Genomic DNA, 19,066 nt, shown 5'->3' on the forward strand with positions numbered 1-19,066 from the left:
TGAACCACACTCTTGCTTTCTCTACTTTTCATTTGCTTTCCTTAAGTCTTCAAGTTATTCCCTAGTCTCTTCATCTCATGGGGATACATGCTTGTCTTCATTTTGTCTCTCTTTAACCTTAGATGTAATTACCAAACTTAAATTAGGCTGAGCAGCAACATAATCAAAAGCACTGAGAAACACCGACCCGCAAGACCCAAAGGATCCAATGCTAACACCCACATGACACCTTCTCCATGTCCCAGTGGGTCAGAGTTGTTCTGGAAGCACAATGGGGTCCTACACAATATAGCTGCAATGTTGCATCTGATCAGTATAATTATCAGTACACTGAAAAATGATTTCATTGAGTGTTATTGTCCCTTGGTCAAATCTTGGAATTTTTAGTTTTTTGCACATTTGGACACCAATTACTTATGACTTATTCTTTTTATATGACAAAAACATCAGATACAACATTTGGAGGAATATCTGCAGGGAGTTAAAATTTAAATTACACTGATGTATACTGTCTATACTAAGAGTGTTTACACGTGAAAATGAAATGCTTGCTTCCTTGACTTACTTAGTGAGTAGCAGTAGAAACAACTGTGCGCATTTAATTTAACCAGTATGTGGGTGTGAGTTCATGTGAATAAGTGCAGGACTTACGAGTGATGCAGAGCAGGACCAGAACTAGGCTGCGCAGAGCAAGAGAGTAAGGAGCAGGAAGGAGGCGGCAGAGGACAGAGCTTCGGACAGGCCTCATTGTGTATTGAGAACTTGTGTTTGTATGTATAAATGCGCGCGTGTGTGTGTGTGTGGCTGTGACTGTTTGATCAATGGCTCCTCTGTGACCCTGCCTGCACTGCTACTGACAAACCAGTCCACACACACACATATATGCACTTGGATTTGTTCTCAAAAACAATGCCGACTAATGCACATGCTAACTGTTGTTGTATGAGGACAAACTGTGCTATACAGCATCCAAGCACATGCAAAGAAACTGCCTTAGCAACAAAGCCACACAAGACTGACTTCTAGCCAGCGTTTGCACGCAACACACAAACGTTTTGCCAGAGCTCAGAGCAATTATAGAGCAAGCGATTTAGACACTATATCACAATGCACACAGAAAAAAGCTTACAGCAACAAAGTTCATTTGTTGACTATAGCTCCTTGTGTTCCTTAGACAGAATTTAGAATATGCATTGTTTTAATTCCATGTAATGTGGGAGATTTGCTACGGCAAAGTCCTACAGAGGCTCAGTTCGATTTAAAGAAAATATAATTTTTTATTGTAGCGCTTTAAGTCTCCTGAGACCAAAGCCTGAGATTCTCAAAATCAATAAACTGAGAAAAACAATGCCAAACAGTACCAAACAGACCGTATACTAACAAGAGTATTCAGTAATGGCAGCTATGCAATTAACTGAATGAGGTACAGGTTAATTAATTCTTCAACTGTATACTACAGCGTCACACTTGGAGCTTATAGCAGGGTCTGAGCAATAATGAGCCACACAGTTAACCACAACAACAAATAGGCAACCTGTCTCCATTGGGTCAAACCACGCTTATTTAGGGGAAATAAACCATCAGTATTACAATATTTCAGTCAAATAAAACACAAGAAACTGACATCCAAAGCAAGTCTGATTTTCTCTGCTGGTGTTGACAACATTACAACTTTCAAAATAGAACCATCTCCATTGCTATGCCCTTAAGGACAGAAGAATCTAGGGCAACAACGTTCATCCTCAAACAGATTGTATTTTAATGAGTTAGACAAGGTTTTCAGCACTTCTCACCCAACAAATCAGTAGGCAGAGAAGTCAATGTTCCTTAGAGCTAATACCAAACCATCCAGACCTCTTGAGAGACTGAGACACTATCTTACTGCAACTCATCTAGAGATAGCCAAGGTTAAATAAAATCCATTGAGCTCGAGTGCAGCGTTGAAAAGACAGAGTGAAAGTGCTTGCCCTGTGTAGAAGAACGAACTAGCAAAGCACTGAACAAAACTGTTGTAAGATACTTTACATTCAGATGCTACATATTTTGGTATGCTATATTACCCCGGAGACTTGCACGTGATCCTCACAAGAATTCTACCATTATTCGCTTGGATGCTAGAACTTTGCAGATGAGCTATCATGTACACACTGCAGCGCAAATGGACAGTGATTTTACATGGTAATTTTAGACTTCTCTGAATAATCACAGGCTATCGGACAGTTTAATCATGCAGCATCGGCTTTCCTAACGCTTCCTTCTAACGTGTTCCACTGGCTGCAGTCGGCGCCTGGGTGCACTCCAGTTATACTCTCGCTCAAACACACTGATCTCAAACCCTGCTGTGTTCAAGGTCCAGACACAGTTTCGCTGATTGTCAGGACCTGATGCCTTGTTGGTCTGTGTAAGTGTGTGGCTCTGGTGTGTTTGTGTGTGTGTAGTTGTGAGTGCTTAATGTGTGTGTGTTTGTAGTGTAGAGACAAAGCGCAGCGAGCTGCACCGCACACCTCACTGAGCACTATCTGATGGAATAAAGTGCGGGTGTCATCCTTAGATTACTACACACTCTCTGCTTTCTCTCTCACTCTCTGTGCTACTGCAAACACAATGAGCTCTAACGGCGATTGCTCTGACACTCCTGGCAAAGCTGAAAGCGGATCATCGCCAATCTTCCCTACAGTGCTGACTTCATTGGTCAACTGGCTGATGCTGAGAAAATTACTCTGTGTTGGTGTACACCAGCAGCTCGGGTCTGGCAGGTCTAAGGCCTGGCAGCACTCAGATGGAAACAAAGTCTATCCACTTGTTAAAACTGATCTCAAATTGTGCTTAGTTTATCCATTCTAGCGCCCGTTCTCTGTCCTCTTCTTTTAATCCTCTGGTCCGCAGAAGCTAGTTAGTTCCCACAACTTGTCCTCGTTTTGCTTCTTTCCTGTTGATCTATGAAAGCTGTCATAATCCCAGTGTGCTATCACTGCTGATCAAATCCATCTGTCTGTTTTCTGTCGTTCACTTGCTTATATAAGCCTGGCCTCCCTCTCCTTGCTTAGACTCTGTGTGCGTGTGTCAGTGTGGGATCAGTGTCTGCATATTTGGCATACTATTTTGTGAAGGTTAGAGATGTCTGTGTGTGGATGGAAGCAGTGACAATGGATGCCTTTCAGGTCAACAAACAGTGGCAGTGTGTGTGCGTGTGTGAACTGTGCTTGACTGTTCAGTGTTGACTGAAGAAGAGTGTACATTTGGCTGACTGTTTAGCCCTTTCACTATCTACTAGCCATTAATTTATCCATGCAGCCACGAACAGAGGCATCATAGTGCCTCTTTATGTTAAATGGGCGTTTTTATGGCTGCAGCGATGCACATGGCTGTCTGCTGACAAGAAGTGGGTACGTGTTTTTTGTCTTTGTAATTCAAACTGGATGCGGAGAAAGGAAAAGTGAACATGACTATGACTATATATGAGTTATGCTGATGCGAGTTTGGCCCATCAAAAAGTATCGGCTCCATATTTTTATACTGATGAAACAGAAATCATTGCTAACAGCTAGACCAACCTGACAGTAAATTTTGTTTCACCACATTGTGTATAATGAAATTCCTTTGTTCAAGCTCATGTACTATCATTACTGCTATTGGCAATAAAACCTGCAATACAAAGCTAATAGTGGAAGCTAACTGCAGCAGACTCCGCGTCTTTGACATTCATTGTCCTGTAAAATGCGAAAGGCAACACAGCTTTGCTTTTATAATAGCACCTCTACTTGTTCTTAATCAACTAATCATAAACTATCAGTCCTAATGTGCCACAAGCTGTATTTACAAACATCTTAATGCATTTAATTTGAAACACGCTGTTCCCTATCATCAAGTCAAATAAAGTCAAATTTATTTATCAAGAGCTTTTATCAAAATAGGGTCATCGCAATGTACTTTATAGATTAACTAAGGACATAATTACAGACAAAAAGAACACATTGCAAATCATACCCACAACTGGTGAGTATGCGCGTATTTGTTAGTCTGCAAAGTCCCTGTGTGGGCAACCCCCTGATGGGTGTATTTGTTTTTGTCGCAGTGTGTGCGGAAGGAATGGAAGTAATGGCAAATTGTGTCCCCTATCCCCCTTCCTCTTTTTTTTCCTTTTTCCCTCTCTCTCTCATCCAAATCAAATTTTTAATGGGCTTCATTGGTGCCACCGTGGAATAAGTGTTGCCAAAGCACTTAAGGGGCTTAAGTCAGCAGCGTGCTGAAAATATTAAGCACTCAAACAGCCTTACAAGGATCCCTGCCTGCTTAAGTATGCCGAGGAGGTCGTGCCAGCATTTAATACCAATGGTATTAAAGCTCTTCGACAAGGGAGAGGAACAGAAATATAGATATATACAGTATGTACCACACCTGGGAACAGATACAGCCTCACCGGAAGAATCGGAAGAGACTGTGAAGGCATGAGATGGACAAGTCATGAGGTGACAAGAGGGACGTAAAAGGGGAAAGATTAGCAGTGAGGTGAAGAAAACAGTGAATTTAATGACAAAGCAGGAAGCAGGTAAGTGAAAAGAAGTGGTGAGACAGTTAGGAAAAGGGAGGGAGAGAAGGAGAGGAAATTAAAAAAAAATCAGTGTAGAGGAGGAGGGATGCAGGGGGAATTGTGCCAAGGTGTGGGAGGTAAGGGTTGATGGGATAGCTGTGAACCAGCAGCAGAGGGCTAATGCAGAGATTCTATCGGGAGGCTTATCCAAGATTAAATTTCTCTTTGTCCTTAAGGCGCTTCTTGGGTAAGCGGAAGTGTCGAATTTATTTCTTATGTCTCCCTTGAGGTTGAGGCGAGTGGGTTTGGAACATATGAGTGTATGTGTGCACCTAAGCACGAGGTGGTGATGTCTTCGTAGAGGTGGAGCATATGTATATGTGTCTATGTAGGCATGAAATTTGTAGGTTTATTAACTGGCAAAGTGAGGAGGAGGGGGTGTATTCCTGAAAGGTAAAATAAGTCAAATTAAGATTCAAGTAGGCTGTTATTGTAGCAATAACACAGGCACGTGAATTTGTACGTTAAATTTGCATATTCAGAAACATATGTGAGTTTTCTTTCTTTATAGATTTTGTTTTATGAGCTGCTACAAAGCCCTACACTACGAGAAAGTCACAAAAACAAAATGTTATCTGAACTGTCCTGATTGAGTAATATCCTCTGGGTTTTATTCAGTGTACGCAAAAAATAAAAAATAAATAAAAAATTCAATTTGCAGCTGCTGTTTGAGATACTACAAAATGAATAGGAATTTACAAGGAGAACATCAGAAATTCTAAATTGCAGGTCATGTATCTGATTTAAAAAAAAAAGAAAAAAAACTTATTTTGACCGAGCTCTGAGTACATTCATATCGGGCCTGACAAGCTCAATCAGCCTCTCCCTGGCCCTCTGCTCTCTTTCTCCTCTCATCTTTCTGATTTCTTGTTTGGTTGACTTGGTGTTAATAGCTACCCTAGAGCCATGCACTAGCTAATCCAGCTGGGTTTGCTCTGAACTCTAATTAGAAAAGTCACAGCTCCTCAATCTATTTGACACTATCAGTGACTGCATTTTCTGGAGGCACAGCTCAGGTTACTTCCAGCTCACCTCACACTCCTGGGCAAAGGGATCAATATGGCCCGATCATTGGGGTGGCTTTCGAATGACACCAACAGCCTTTCTTTACACAATTTAGGATTACAAAGTTTTGATTTTCTTTATTTTCACTGTTTGTTGACATTGGTGGCTGGCGAATAAATACAAGTCAATGCTGCTCACAACACGACAGGCTCATAAGAATGCAAAACCGATACTGGGGCTTGAATCACTGGCTGTCTGAAATGACGTAGTTTGCATGGAAATAGGTTATGTGTAAAGACTGCGCATTTTAGTAGATATTTTCTACCTAAAAGGATAAATCTCTCTACTTTTAAAAGCATTTATAGAGGCAGCATTCCTTAGGAGCCAATTTCACTGATGTTTCTAAGCACATTTATAGAGGGAGTAGCCTATTCAGATATTTCCTACTTGACACAGTTGTCTATTCCGAGTAAATAAATAAAACACTGCTTTGTCGTAGCTTTCTGCTTTGTGTATGTATAGTTAACCCTGAGATTAAACTCACTTTATGGTCGATAACAGTACTGGCAGTCTCTTTTCACTGATTTTATGAGTTGAGGGAAAGACATAACAGGGCTGAGGTAGACATATATAGACATCCTATTGTTATTTCTAGTCCCATTAAGCATTTACAATGCATCAACTGCGCATAAAAAGGGACAATTTTAGCGTACTTCTTTTCCACCACGGCAAATTTTAAGCCACAACACTCTCAAGTGTCACACTGCAAGAAATTAAGATAAAGAATTGTGTTGATGGCCCGGTGCTATTGTAGTGGAAGAAGCCAGCTGAATGTTTTATTAGAAATATGCAGCCTTTGGTTAATTCACTGCAATTTATCTCCACAAAAAACTCTGGGGAATCTTGCATTTTAATTCATATTGTGAAGCTTTGCTTTATCGTGATCACTGAAAAAATGCATCTTTCCAAGCTTCAAGTTGCACTTGTAACCCAAGGACTGTCCAATCCCATCAGCATGAGGAACTACTGGTCAATAATACAGCTGCTGGTGTGATTTTGGTGCCACAACAAGTGCAGTGTTTTCTTAAGCACATACCAAATATTTTTGTGAATTCCTGTGAGCACTTTTTGTATGCCAAAAACACCACAAGAAATGCTAAATACCTAGCGACACAGACAAAAACGATGTCTTGATTTTCCTCTTCTGCTTTTCCACAGCCCTGCGTTTTGTTGACTTGAATAGTTTGTCAATGTGTTTTTTAAGTGACAATTCTTTTCCAAACATTTTTCAAGGAAGCATTCCAAGATGATGATGATGTGGCACATTAGGATACTCTTAAATGATTTGGACAAAAGCTAGAAAACACCTCTCACATCAAGCACTCACACAAATGCTAAAAACTCACTTCTGTTATGACTCACTTCTCAAGGGGTGTCTATACAATAATAATTAAAAAAAAAATGTGTAAAGAAGTGAATGAATTTGCTCTTCCAATTCAAGCACAGGAACAAGTTGTTGGAGAAAACCACATCTGAACATCCCCAGAATCATCAAATGTCTCAGTACACAGTATAGATCTTTCAAGTACTTTTCACATTTTGCAAAGTTACATAGCCTATATGCAAACTTATGTTGCAATAATTAAGTCAATTTATAAAAAGAAGTAAAGAAAATGCACATTTTGAACAAAGCTAAACTGCAAATGCAAAATATTTATATGGTATCATTCAGACCTATACTGTATGTATAAAAATGTCCAGTATCACTCTGTTCCTTCTCCTTATGCCCTATTCATTTTTACATAACAACTAAATGCTATTAAGAAACTATTTTATGTTTGTTTTAGACACAAAAAGCACACGAGTAAAGGCAGAGTAAAGGCCTTGTTGAAAAAGAATAAATACCTGCTTCAGATCATTCTCATTCCTGAAAATATTCAGTTAGTAGTATTCAGTTTAGCAAGCGTGCAGCATAGTTAGAGTTTGCAGGTTTGCTGAAGTGAATATGGCAAAAATCGTGAATACTGGTGCCCAAGTCCTGTGCTTTGGATAAGAAAAACTTTCTTACACTGAGCTATAAAAGAAAGTTGGATTTCATCAACTTGAAAGACTGCCAGTAAGCATAATTTCAGCTTCAGTTACTTCTCCTATTAAACATAGCTGGCAAACCAATAATCAGTCCAAATGGTATATTTTAGAAGACCGCATTGCATTGTACCAAAGCATCCCAGTATTTGACAAGACTCTGGATGCCAGGAGTTACAGTGCCTGTAAGTACTGTCTGCAAACCCAATGACATTTAGTAAAGATTAGCTTTAGTTCCACACTTGCAAGTTGTTAACCTGGAATCATGCAGGTTATGTAAGAAGAGCCCATAGACCTTGTTAGTGCAGATAAAATATGTAACACTAGCAGTCAGAAAAAAAAGCATGAGGAATCAAGGTAGCTGCGGGGTTTCTCATTTGCTCAGATAAAGAGAAGGTGTAGAGCAAAGTGTAAAGCATGTTGACCAGCAAGGTTGGGATCTTTTTAATAGAAGCCTGACACTTTCTGTAAATCTCCTCCAGACCCTTGCCATTGTCATGTATGGAATAATAAAAAGATACACAGTTTAAGTTTAACAAGTCATTACATGCACATTTTATGCATGGCCATGTAAGGAGCCCTACTGTGGCGCTACAGAATGCTAAGCTCAGTTATCTCTCATTGAGTAAGATAAATACAAACATTGTTACCTGCCAACTCTAAAACGTACTCTCTGAGCTTCCTAACAAGTGTCGCTATGAGTCACGTGCTACGCTGCTACCTGCTGGGACTAACACTCATTATCCATGTGGCATTGTACCTCCCAGTGACAGGGTACAACTCCCCGCTCACTGTTTTCTCTGCTGCATTGCATGTGTCAGTCTCTTTTCTTTGTGTCCCCACTGCATGTGCTAACATTTGTGCGTTATGTATTTGGAACCCTCCTTTGTTCCCTGATATGTACATGTGTGACAAATGGCTGTCAGTGACTGCATGTGTATGCACCAGCTCACTATCTTGCCCTTTACTTTGCAGGTATGTTCATATGATGTGTTACTGATGTTCATATCAGCCTGTCAAGGCTGCAGCTTATGATGTTTCATTTTTATTCACTCTGCAGAGGCTTTGTATATTTCAGTGTGAATGTGTAGCTGTAAACAGGGTCTGGTACAGGTTAGCTGTGTGCTGTCGTGGCATAGTGTATGTGATTAGAATTGAGCAGCGATGGGCCAGCTCGCTGGGGAGTGCCCTGCCAACAGCTTTGCCCCCATTCCGCCAATTCACTAACGCCTAACAAAGGGATAATTTCTCCCTTGCATGATATAATCTTTCCTTTCACCCACTGCCTCAGTGGAACCATTTGTGGCTTTTTATCACATTTCTCTTTCTATCCCTTCATTTTCTCTGTCTCTGTTACTGTTGTGTCTGTTGCTTTTTCCACCCGCTCCTCACTCGTATGTCTCTCGCTCCCTCCTTCCTTGCCCTCTCTTCCTCTGTTACGTTTTTCCAATCCTTTTCTTGCTCTACTCTTCTCTCACTATGACCTTACAGCAGGTCTTTGCACTGGAGTCACTCTTACTCTTTCTCCCTTTTGCTCTCTCTCCCTTCTTTCTCTTCGTCTCTCTGGAGGAAAATCACAAACTCATCAGTTTGCCGGCTCTGTTCCTGACGAGCAGGCTCGCAAGGAGAATATTAACGAAGCTCCGCAGCCAATTAACACCTAAAGCACATAACAACCTTTTATGCCAGCAGATGCACTTGCATGCATGTCCGCACAAACGTAGACACACGCGCGCACACGCAAACACATATATTCACGATGCAAGAAGCACACAGTGCTGCATGCAAACAGTAGCAGGAAAATACATACCCTGGATGCCACACACAATTCTGCCTAAATACAATCATTGCTACCAAAGAGGTGCACACAAACACAAAAACAAACCAAGACTTCAAGTCAAAGATACACATGGTCACGCACGCAAACATGCAAGACACTAATAAATTGCGCTGATGAGTGTGGATGTAGACGGAGAGAGACATTTGTAGCAGCAAAGGTAAGTAATGTACTCAGAAAGGATATACAAAACAAAAAGAGAGGGGAAATAAAGTAGAGAAGGAAATGTGTGTGAGGGAGGAGAAAGACAGAACTGTGGAGTGTGAAAAGAAGGCGTAAAAAAAAGAGAGGGAAAAATCAGTCATAGAAGGTTAACGTGGCTTGGCTGCTCCTGACATAGTTCATTTGAAGGGTTTAATATTGGGTTGGTGCACAACGCGATGCATAAAACATAGTAGTAGAAGGGGCATTAGCAGTGAACCTTTGCACACACACACAGACTTTCGGACACATGTGGGGCAGTATCCTCGTATGCATAAAACATGGTAAGAGACAGTGGGAGCAGGGGGTGTGAGGGAGATAGGAAGAACAAGTGCGAATGGACAAAAAGCGTATGTTAATGACCCGGATAACGAAAGGCGGCCGCGAGGGGTGGAGAGTCAGAGGGAGAGTGAGAGAGGGCTGAGAGTGAGTTTGATAAAAGTAATGGTGAAGGGAATGGGAGAGCGAGAGAGAGAGAGAGAGACTTTCCTCACGGCCTGCTGCTTTTGGATCGAACAGCGTGCAAATGAAAAATGGAGATGAAATAATTAGACAGGCTGACTAGAAGCGCTCATCTAAATATGTAAATGCACTTAATTTTACTTTGATTTGCTCTAGTGCTTCCCTATCACTCTCCCACTTTCTTCTTTCCATTCTTTCCCCGTCATGCATTTTCATTCCACTCCTTCATGATTTTGCATCTTCTTTCCCAGCCTCTCTCTGTCTTTCTGTCACATGTTTCCTCTTCTTCCTGTTTTTTTTCTTCTCTGTTTTATCTCCCTAAAGTTATAATATATACAAGTACACACACTGAATCATTCACAGTTTTAGGAACTTTCAGCGTTGTATTTGTCAGCAAAATTGTCTTTAATTAGTTCATTTATGCCTCTATGCTTCTTTGATGGGGTGTGGATGTGTGTGCATGCTTGTACTTGCAGCATGCTTAATCGTGTCCAGGCATCACTCCTCCCGGGCCATGCTGATATTCCAGATTTTAAGTTTAAAAATTTTCAGTTCCGATGGATGCACATTTGCCTCTGTCTGGGTTCCCCGTTTGAACTCGGATTTCATCCAGACCTAGTGTATAATTGTGCTACCTCCAAAATTGAAGTTCTGTCTGACTACAACTTCAGCCAGGAGTGTACTGCTTCACAGTTGCTCAGGAGAGAAGGGATGATTACAGAGATTAACTCCTTCAGCTTACAATATGGGTGAGTATCATGTTAAGTCAAACCTGAGTGTCTGTATTACAGGAGATTTAAGTCACAATATGGGAGTCAAACGAACAGCCTAAGAGGCAGATTGCATTTCATTATATCTATTGTATGTTGTTTTGAACCTTCTTTTAAAGCTAGCTATGCAGTTCACATCTGTGTTTTTTGAAGTCCAATAAATACGGCAACATTTCACAGATGCTGTTATAATTAAATACATTGTGCATAATTTCCAATTTGACTCGTTTCATCAGCTTGTAAACAAAAACTCGATATAAAAACACCGCAGAATAAAAAAATCTTCTTTCCTTTCATATTTGCCAAGAAGTTTAATAATTGCCTTTTTATGTGTATTTTGACTGAGCGCGTTATTAAATTAGCATACACCGCTTTTGCGCTGTCACTTGTATTTGCTGAAGTTTGTCTTGAAACAAAGATCTCAAATTAAATGAGACCATGGTACCTGAAAGAAGAAAGGAAAAATTTAAATGTGAGCGAGTTTGTATGTGTGTGTATCTGATGTGTGGATTAAAGATGATAAGAGTCACTATGGAAAAAGCCAGCTGTCCTTCTTAATGACAATCTGTCAGAGCTCTGTCCCAAGTACTCCTCCTCCTTCATCACTCTGTAGTGTATTCCTCCAACCCCTTTCCTCTCCTCTTTGAGCAGGCTTGTACCAAACATCCCTCACTGGGACACTCACTTACTGTTCCTACAAGGTGACTCTGACAGCAGTCCTTCTGGTTTCACTTCTAAGAGTTTCCTTTCCTTCACACTTCCCTCCCTCATACTAATTTTCTTGTTTTTAATGATGTGTCCTTTTTTGCCCCCCCCACACACACTTTTCACTGTTAGAAAAATAGCATTTGTCATGTTGTGAGATTTGATTTCTGCAAATCAGAATATCTGGTTTGATCTATTATACATAGTGTACGTGTTATAAACAATTAAAAACTGGTGCCACACTGTTGTTTTATAAAGACTTTTTATGTTTTTGAGAGCCTAAAAATATGTTTAAATGCAGAAAAATGTTAGAAAACATGCTCTCATTGAATTGCTGACTGACTCTTTCATGAAAATCACCAAATAAGAACAACTAAGCTGTAGTGCCTCTTCACTGTGCAATACTTTTTGTTAATAACCAACGGTGCAATAGACTTCAATACTTGAAATGTGCAATTCCCTTGTATTCTTATTCCTATTTATTCTATTTATCCCTTTTGTATACTCTTTATTTATATATGTCTCTGTATTTATATATGTGTATATATGGTATTCTGCTCACATTCTGTAACTTCTGTCGGTGCTGTGCTATTTGGAAACCGAATTTCCCAGAGGAACCCACCCGAGGGATTAATAAAGTTCTATCTTATCTTATCTTATCTTATCTTATCTTATCTTATCTTATCTTATCTTATCTTATCTTATCTTATCTTATCTTAAATGACAATTAATGACTCAGTCACACACAAGCAAAAATAGGATGGCAACCTCCTTCTGAATGGGGAAAATTGATGGCTGCCTAGTCATTGCACTGAATTCTTTTGCAATTAGTAAATGATTGCAACTAGTTAGCAGCCTCAACTTTTGAGACCCCCAGAGGTGCAACACTCTGAGCCTCTGGGTGATTACAAGGTGACTGCACAGGTCACCTGCTGGGAATCAATAGTCTCCAAACAGGTCCGACTCAGACAGACTGGCAGAAGTTTGATTCTAATTTATAAATACAGACAGATTGCCCACACATTGCAATCAGTCTGAGTTAGTCTGCGCCAATAAACGTAACTCATCCACAACCCGTCCTTCTGCAACAGGGGGACTCAACTCATCTCGTTGCCAACTGGCTGTATTTTGGTTATATTCGTATGTAAAGGCAAGTTTTCCCAGCACCTATGTCATTTTGCAGTTAAATTGCGCCCCTGCAGTAACTATGTCACTATTTGTGGAGAAATTTCTGAATTTCTGTTTGAAATCTATGAGGTTCTGGCTGGACTCTGAATGTGAGTAGTTAATGTGAACTTCTGACTATGTAGATGGCAACAGATGGCAACAGATTTGTAATTTTCACCAATTTATTACAGTTAATCGCTATATTATCACAAACAGATTAGATCTAATTGCCAACTTGAACCCATTCAATCACAAACTGATAGCAGACTGATAGCAGACTGACTCCATCTTAATGCAGTTTTATTGCCGTCTTGATGCACCAAAGTCACTTTGAAGATGGCAGCCCACTGCGAGTAGTCACCACTTGGAAACAGCGATTTCAAAGGCAATGAGATTGCAAGTTCATTGCAACTGCTGTTTTCCCTAGAGTGACTGTAACATAATAGATTTCAACCTGTTTATATGCATTTCATAACTTTTTTTCTGCTTCTTTATTACCTTGAACAGCACTTTGGATTGCTTTTGTATGAGGTTTTACATCCTCCCACATTAAACTACCCACAGTTAAATGACTGTGTCAGACAAATGAAGATCAATGCAGACAAATTACTATCTCTCTAATTGTGACACATGACAAGGCTACTAATTGTGGTTTAAGAGCCAATGGTTGATAAATGGATTATAGTAATGATTACTGATGTAAAAATAAAGTATGATTTATTGAAACAGAAATTTATGATGTTTCGACTATAACTTCTTTTCCATTTGCCCATCCACTGTCTGTCACAGCTGACTCCAGTATATAAATTTGAACGGCCTTATGGGTTTTGATTTGATTTTCTCTTGGCTTTATGGTTTTGGGTGTTTTTTTGCTTGCTAATATTTTCATGTTTTTGTTTTCTTTTGATGAGAAAATATGGATGACATTCTTGGTGTTTTTTCTTTTCTTTTTTTTTTGCTGACATCAGATATCTAAAAACATCAAATTCATTTTTCTTTCTCTGTCCCTCCCTCACTAACACTTCACACACTGCCCACGTGCATCTGCGCTGCGTTAAACAGCTAGTTGGCAAGTTCAACAGTACCTATCACTGCCTCCACACAAGTGACCCTGACACAGCACTGTTTTTATTCATCACGCCCTATTCTTCTATTCTGCTCTCTTCTTCACGTCCTTCAGCTCTAACTGCCCTCAGGCTCTGTTTATTCATTTATAACTCGCCACTGCTGTTTTTACCTACATAATAAGCTTTATTGCTGTCTTGCAGCCAACTGAGCAGTGAACATACATCTGCAAAAATCTGCACACACCACACACAGATCAATGTCACTGTGCGAGAACTATTAAGTAGACATATTTAAAGTTTATTAATCATACTTTTAATATGCAGAGAGGGCCATAGTAACACCCACACACATACTCACACACTTGCAAAACTTAAAAAGCCTCTCCAATATGCTAATTGTTTTCAAGCTGGACTGCTGACTGATTATTGTCAGTTTCAGTTAAAAAAAGGAAATTAATGGAAAGAAATCTGTTAAATTTCCTCTTCACCCTCACTTTCATAAGGGCTGTCAATCACAGACGATGCTTAGTGACTCACAGCTGGGGCTAAGAAGAGCAAAAGCTAGCTCATCTTCTATCTTTCTTACACCGAGTGGAACAAGAAAATATCTATCTATCATATCTATCTATCAGTTCATCTTAAGGGGTTTCTTTCCCTCATTTATTGTGCAGAGGGCTGCGAGATGCTGTTTGTCTTCAGCAATCAAATACCTGTTCACAGTCTTTCAGTGCACCTGTCAGAATACAGGGCACAGTGAATTCAGGACACAAACGTGCACTTCCTTCATTTACTCCTGGACTACTCAAAGTGGATGGAAAATCTGCCAAGGCTCAGCAGAGGGATCCATTAAATCGGCAGCTCGCAGCAATTAAGCAGACTAAATTTTATATACCTCTCGCCTCGTTTAAAAAAATTCAAGATTTCACTTTTAATTCAGCTTGATCAACATCACGCTTGGTTACCTAGCTCAAGGGGACTTGGGGGATTTGAGGCTATTAAAGACTAACCACAGCAGCAGAAGAAGAATTAGAGCCCGACTAGTATTACCAACACTTGTAGAACCGCCACTATCAGGCTGGGTTTTATTTGTAAGGCCCCAGTACACCTGTTGATAATTCTAATGAAGAGAATAACACCCCCAGCAGGGGACTAAATTAAGCTGCAGCAGTCACAAACAGGCCTAATAAGGCTCTATGTGGGGCCTGAGCAACAATACATACATTCTAAGCTGTGTGTGTTTGTGTGTGAAAGCATAACAGATGGAAGCCTTAGAGTTATGCCAAATGACCCTTCATAACTGAAAGCATGTCTGTATATTTATTCTATGTGCGTCCTTTCTAGCCAGCACACATTAAGGCTCACACACACGCACAGTTTTATGATTGCTATGGCTCTGGCAGCAGCTCTCCTTTAAATTCTTTTTAGACTTTAAATGAGGACTTAAGCCCATGGTTTGGTAATGACAGTTATTACACTCCTCTGCCTGCAGGAGGCTATCACACACACATAACCACACACACATACACTCACACACATACACTATTTAATTGATACATGTGCTGTTCAGTGTGAGTTATTTTGGAAAGACACCAACATAGTAAATGATGCAAATGCACAAAAACAGACACAACCCCCACAGAAACACACACACACACACACACACACGCACACATGCACACACACTGAGGCATAGTTACACACAATCATCCATTGCAGCTGGTCTGTTCTCCATACCCAACATCCATTGCCTAGCAACCACCTATCAGGAAACAAGCTCACCTCCGGACCAGAGTAGCCTGCCCCTGAAAGGCAGCCAATCAGGTGAGTTGCTCCCCTGGGACAAACTAGTGTGATCAAGAAAAAAGGGGCGGGGAGTTAGTCAATATGGTTTCAATGTCGCCTGCAGAAATCTCCTTTCCTTTTCCACTGTCAAGCTTTTCACTCTGTTTTAATGTTCCTTTGACACAATTATCGATGTCAAAGCACTCGAACCTCATTCTCATCAGCCCTGCTCCTCTCTCTTGCCCGCTCACTGTGTGTAGGCGGCACTCTTTGACTTTAAAACTCAAACCTATTTTGCAAATATACTGGCTCAGACAAAGTCATTCTAGACTTCCAGTGCATTTATGTTTTTGTATCAGTATCCTGAAAGACAGATCAGGAATAGAGAAACATGGAGTACCACTCACTCATCCAAACAGTACGAATAATGGTTGGATGACATTTGTGCCTCATATCTATTTTGAAATCTACAACCATCCTGGCCAACAAAGATGCCTCAAATACAAAAATATTGCTGTGAGAATATTTAGACTGTGACAGTGTAATGCAACATGTTTGGAGATGGATGACGTCCAAGCAGAGAATTTTTTTTCCAGAAGCTGTGAGGTGACTGACAGTAAGCAGAGCACACTGTAGCACAGTGATATGAAAACACTCATCCTGGGGACTCTGGCACAATGAGATAATGATAAACTAGAACTCTAACAGGACCAAATCACAGGTTCAGTTTTTTTTATTTTTTTGTTGTTGGATGGATTTTCTGTCTTAGGTAATTTTCCCAAGTGTGTGCTACTTGTTTTTCAAGTTGAATAAAAAAAACAAAACAAAACAAAACAACAGAATATTGGCTTCTAGAGCTGGTGTGAAAATGAACGATTTTGTCTCCAACGCTGTTAAAACAACATTAGGAAAATAATGAAGACTATGAAGAAACTTCATATTTGTTTAAGTTTAGGCAAACTTAACTAAACCACAATATTTTTTCGTTATTATAAAACCAAAACAATCCTACTTATGCAGACTTACCCCTTACAAAATAATCAATTGAAACTCCAGTGAACACAACAATGGAGGCAAAAGATCAGCCTCAGTATGCTCTTCCTTACACCACACTTTAATAAACTCCACTTGCCTGACTGGTAACGCACGATCGTCGGATCAGCCATAACGATCTCTGTGCAGCACAGGATTTTGCCAGGATCTTTGCAAAGGTTCAGCGATAATTATTGGACATGTTTGACATTATTGGAGTAGTTCAAATCAATCTACAAGTTCACGGGGTTGCCTGAAATTGAATCTTAAAACCTCTCATTCTACCAGATAAATTTAGGTTGACCACTAGTCCTGATCAAGCCTTTGATCCAATTGTCCGTGTGGGCAAATCTGCTGCAAATCAGCCCGATAATCCTCGGGCATACTATCAGCCTCAGTCTTTCTCTGTCTGTGTCTTACACCTTTCTGACTCCCTCTCATTTCACGCTGGTCTCCTTTTTCTTTTATTCTTGCACAGTTTTTGGATGCAAAAGTCGTTTTTATTCTTTTAATATATGCAACCAACATTTTTAGCACCTTAAAAATTAGAGCATTACACTATGTAGGGAAAATCCTCAGAAAGCGGCCATAAAATATAGATATACCCACTTTTTAAATACTTTTTAAAAATTCTACAGTTACCTGTAATTTATGCAGTGAATTTCAGTGAACTCTGTTCAGGAACATTACGGATGCCATTAAAGTATTAAGAGCTTGAATTACTTTAAGGGCTCCATTATCACTCTGGCCACCTCATACTAATAAAAATGTACATGCATAATTCTGGCTGCAACTCTGTCATACTGTTGGTAAAGTACTGTGCCATCATTTCAGGCAGCAGGAAACACTGAAAACCTCCTGTTTTTTGTCTCACTCCATCCCTCCCCGTGCCTTTCTCTGTCACTGTGTCTCTATCCGTCTGTCCCTGTGCCTCAGCTGCGATCCTTCCATCATTTCTATCTCTCCCTGGTGTGCTGTACTTTTTCGCCTCATCGCTTCACCAGCCCCCGTTTTCCTCTTGCCTTCTCTCCCTCTCTCTCTCTCTTTCCCCATGTTGTTGTTCTCTTGTACCTTACACTCCGTTCCTGCCCCACTACCTCCATCCTGCTACCTCTCCTTGACTCCATCCTTTTTCTTCCACTGCCACTCCCTCCATCACTCCGTCTGTCCTTCTTCCTGTCACCATGCATCATGCTATTTCTTATCTACTTGTCACATTCTCTGTTTTGCTGGGTATTCAAAATCCGTTACTCTCTCTCTCTCTCTTTCTTTATGTCCTGTGTTTCATCTCTTCGACATGATGCCATTATCTAGCTTTCATCGCTGTCCCCGTCTTTCTCTCCATGTGCTGATGCTACAATGTGCATTCGCCTTCAAAGCAATTTCCACATTTAACACATTGGTGTGTCCTACTTGTTGACCCACTAGTTTCCATTTTTATTTTTTGAAGAAATTTTTTTTTCCAAAAAATGCAAAATAGTATCTTACAAAAACAAACAAAAAAAGATTTTCAGCACCAATAGTGTTTATTTTCTTATGGTGTTATTGTTAATTACTTCTAAGGCCTCTACAGGAGTGATCTCGAGTATAATCAGCAGCATAATTTGCATCTCTGTTTCATTTTGTGTCCATCTATTAGCAGAGACATATTTAGCATTATCTTTGTGACAGAAGGAGCATGGTTTTCTCTAAACTGTGGCAAACTCAACAACTTTCTGGTGCACGTGAGCATGAAATTTAAGAGAAAACTGGCTTCTGTTGATAACCATGAGTTTCTTTCTCTTTTTCTTGGTCCATTTTCTTTTTTTTAAGTGAAAATCGTTAAGAAATGAAACTGATTAACCTTATGTGTGTGTCCCTAGAATCTGATTGGAATGGTCTTTTTGTCCGGCAGTTATTGCGGTGAATGTTGGGGCAGAGTTCACGGAGAGGACGGCAGTGGGGTGGAGCTAGATGGGTTGCACACACATGCACACACACACACAAGTTATGGCTCTCGCACAATACTGGAGAACAGGGGACACACATATTGCAGCCACACAGATTAAATGTGACGTATTGGGGAACATATTCCAGTACGGGGATGTACGGTCACACACGCGCAGGAAACAGTGATATAAATGAAGAGTTATGGCACAGTCACACACATACCCAAGGGTACTGGATTCAGGAGAGCACTTTGATAATGTCACAGCCCTTAGGCCAAACCTGTCCCTTAAGGTTTAACCCCTAGTTGCTCCCAAGGCAGTATCTTGCAATTTGTGTGCATACATGTGAATATGTGTGTGTATGTATGTGTGTGTGTGCTCCTTTTAGGTCGATGGTGATAAAAGCTGCCTGCGGCGACAAGACAAGCCTCACC

At 40.3% G+C, this 19,066-nt stretch overlaps 1 protein-coding gene across 3 annotated transcripts in view; it reads right to left on the minus strand.

Moving 5' to 3' along the window:
- Positions 1-19,066, minus strand: part of cadm4 (cell adhesion molecule 4) — a 155,562-nt gene that overhangs the window by 41,637 nt on the left and 94,859 nt on the right. The window contains exon 1 of one of the 3 annotated variants that reach the window (XM_063485592.1): positions 652-3,010. The exons of 1 other annotated variant lie outside the window; for it this stretch is intronic. In XM_063485592.1, the coding sequence (XP_063341662.1) occupies positions 652-748 (97 nt within the window). In that variant the 5' untranslated portion in view covers positions 749-3,010. Of the gene's footprint in view, positions 1-651; positions 3,012-19,066 lie in introns of those variants that run through there. One more of the 3 variants, XM_063485595.1, reaches the window with a different exon arrangement.

The sequence above is a fragment of the Pelmatolapia mariae genome, linkage group LG10_11 (assembly GCF_036321145.2).
Source record: "Pelmatolapia mariae isolate MD_Pm_ZW linkage group LG10_11, Pm_UMD_F_2, whole genome shotgun sequence".
In the NCBI taxonomy this organism is placed as follows: Eukaryota; Metazoa; Chordata; class Actinopteri; order Cichliformes; family Cichlidae; genus Pelmatolapia; species Pelmatolapia mariae.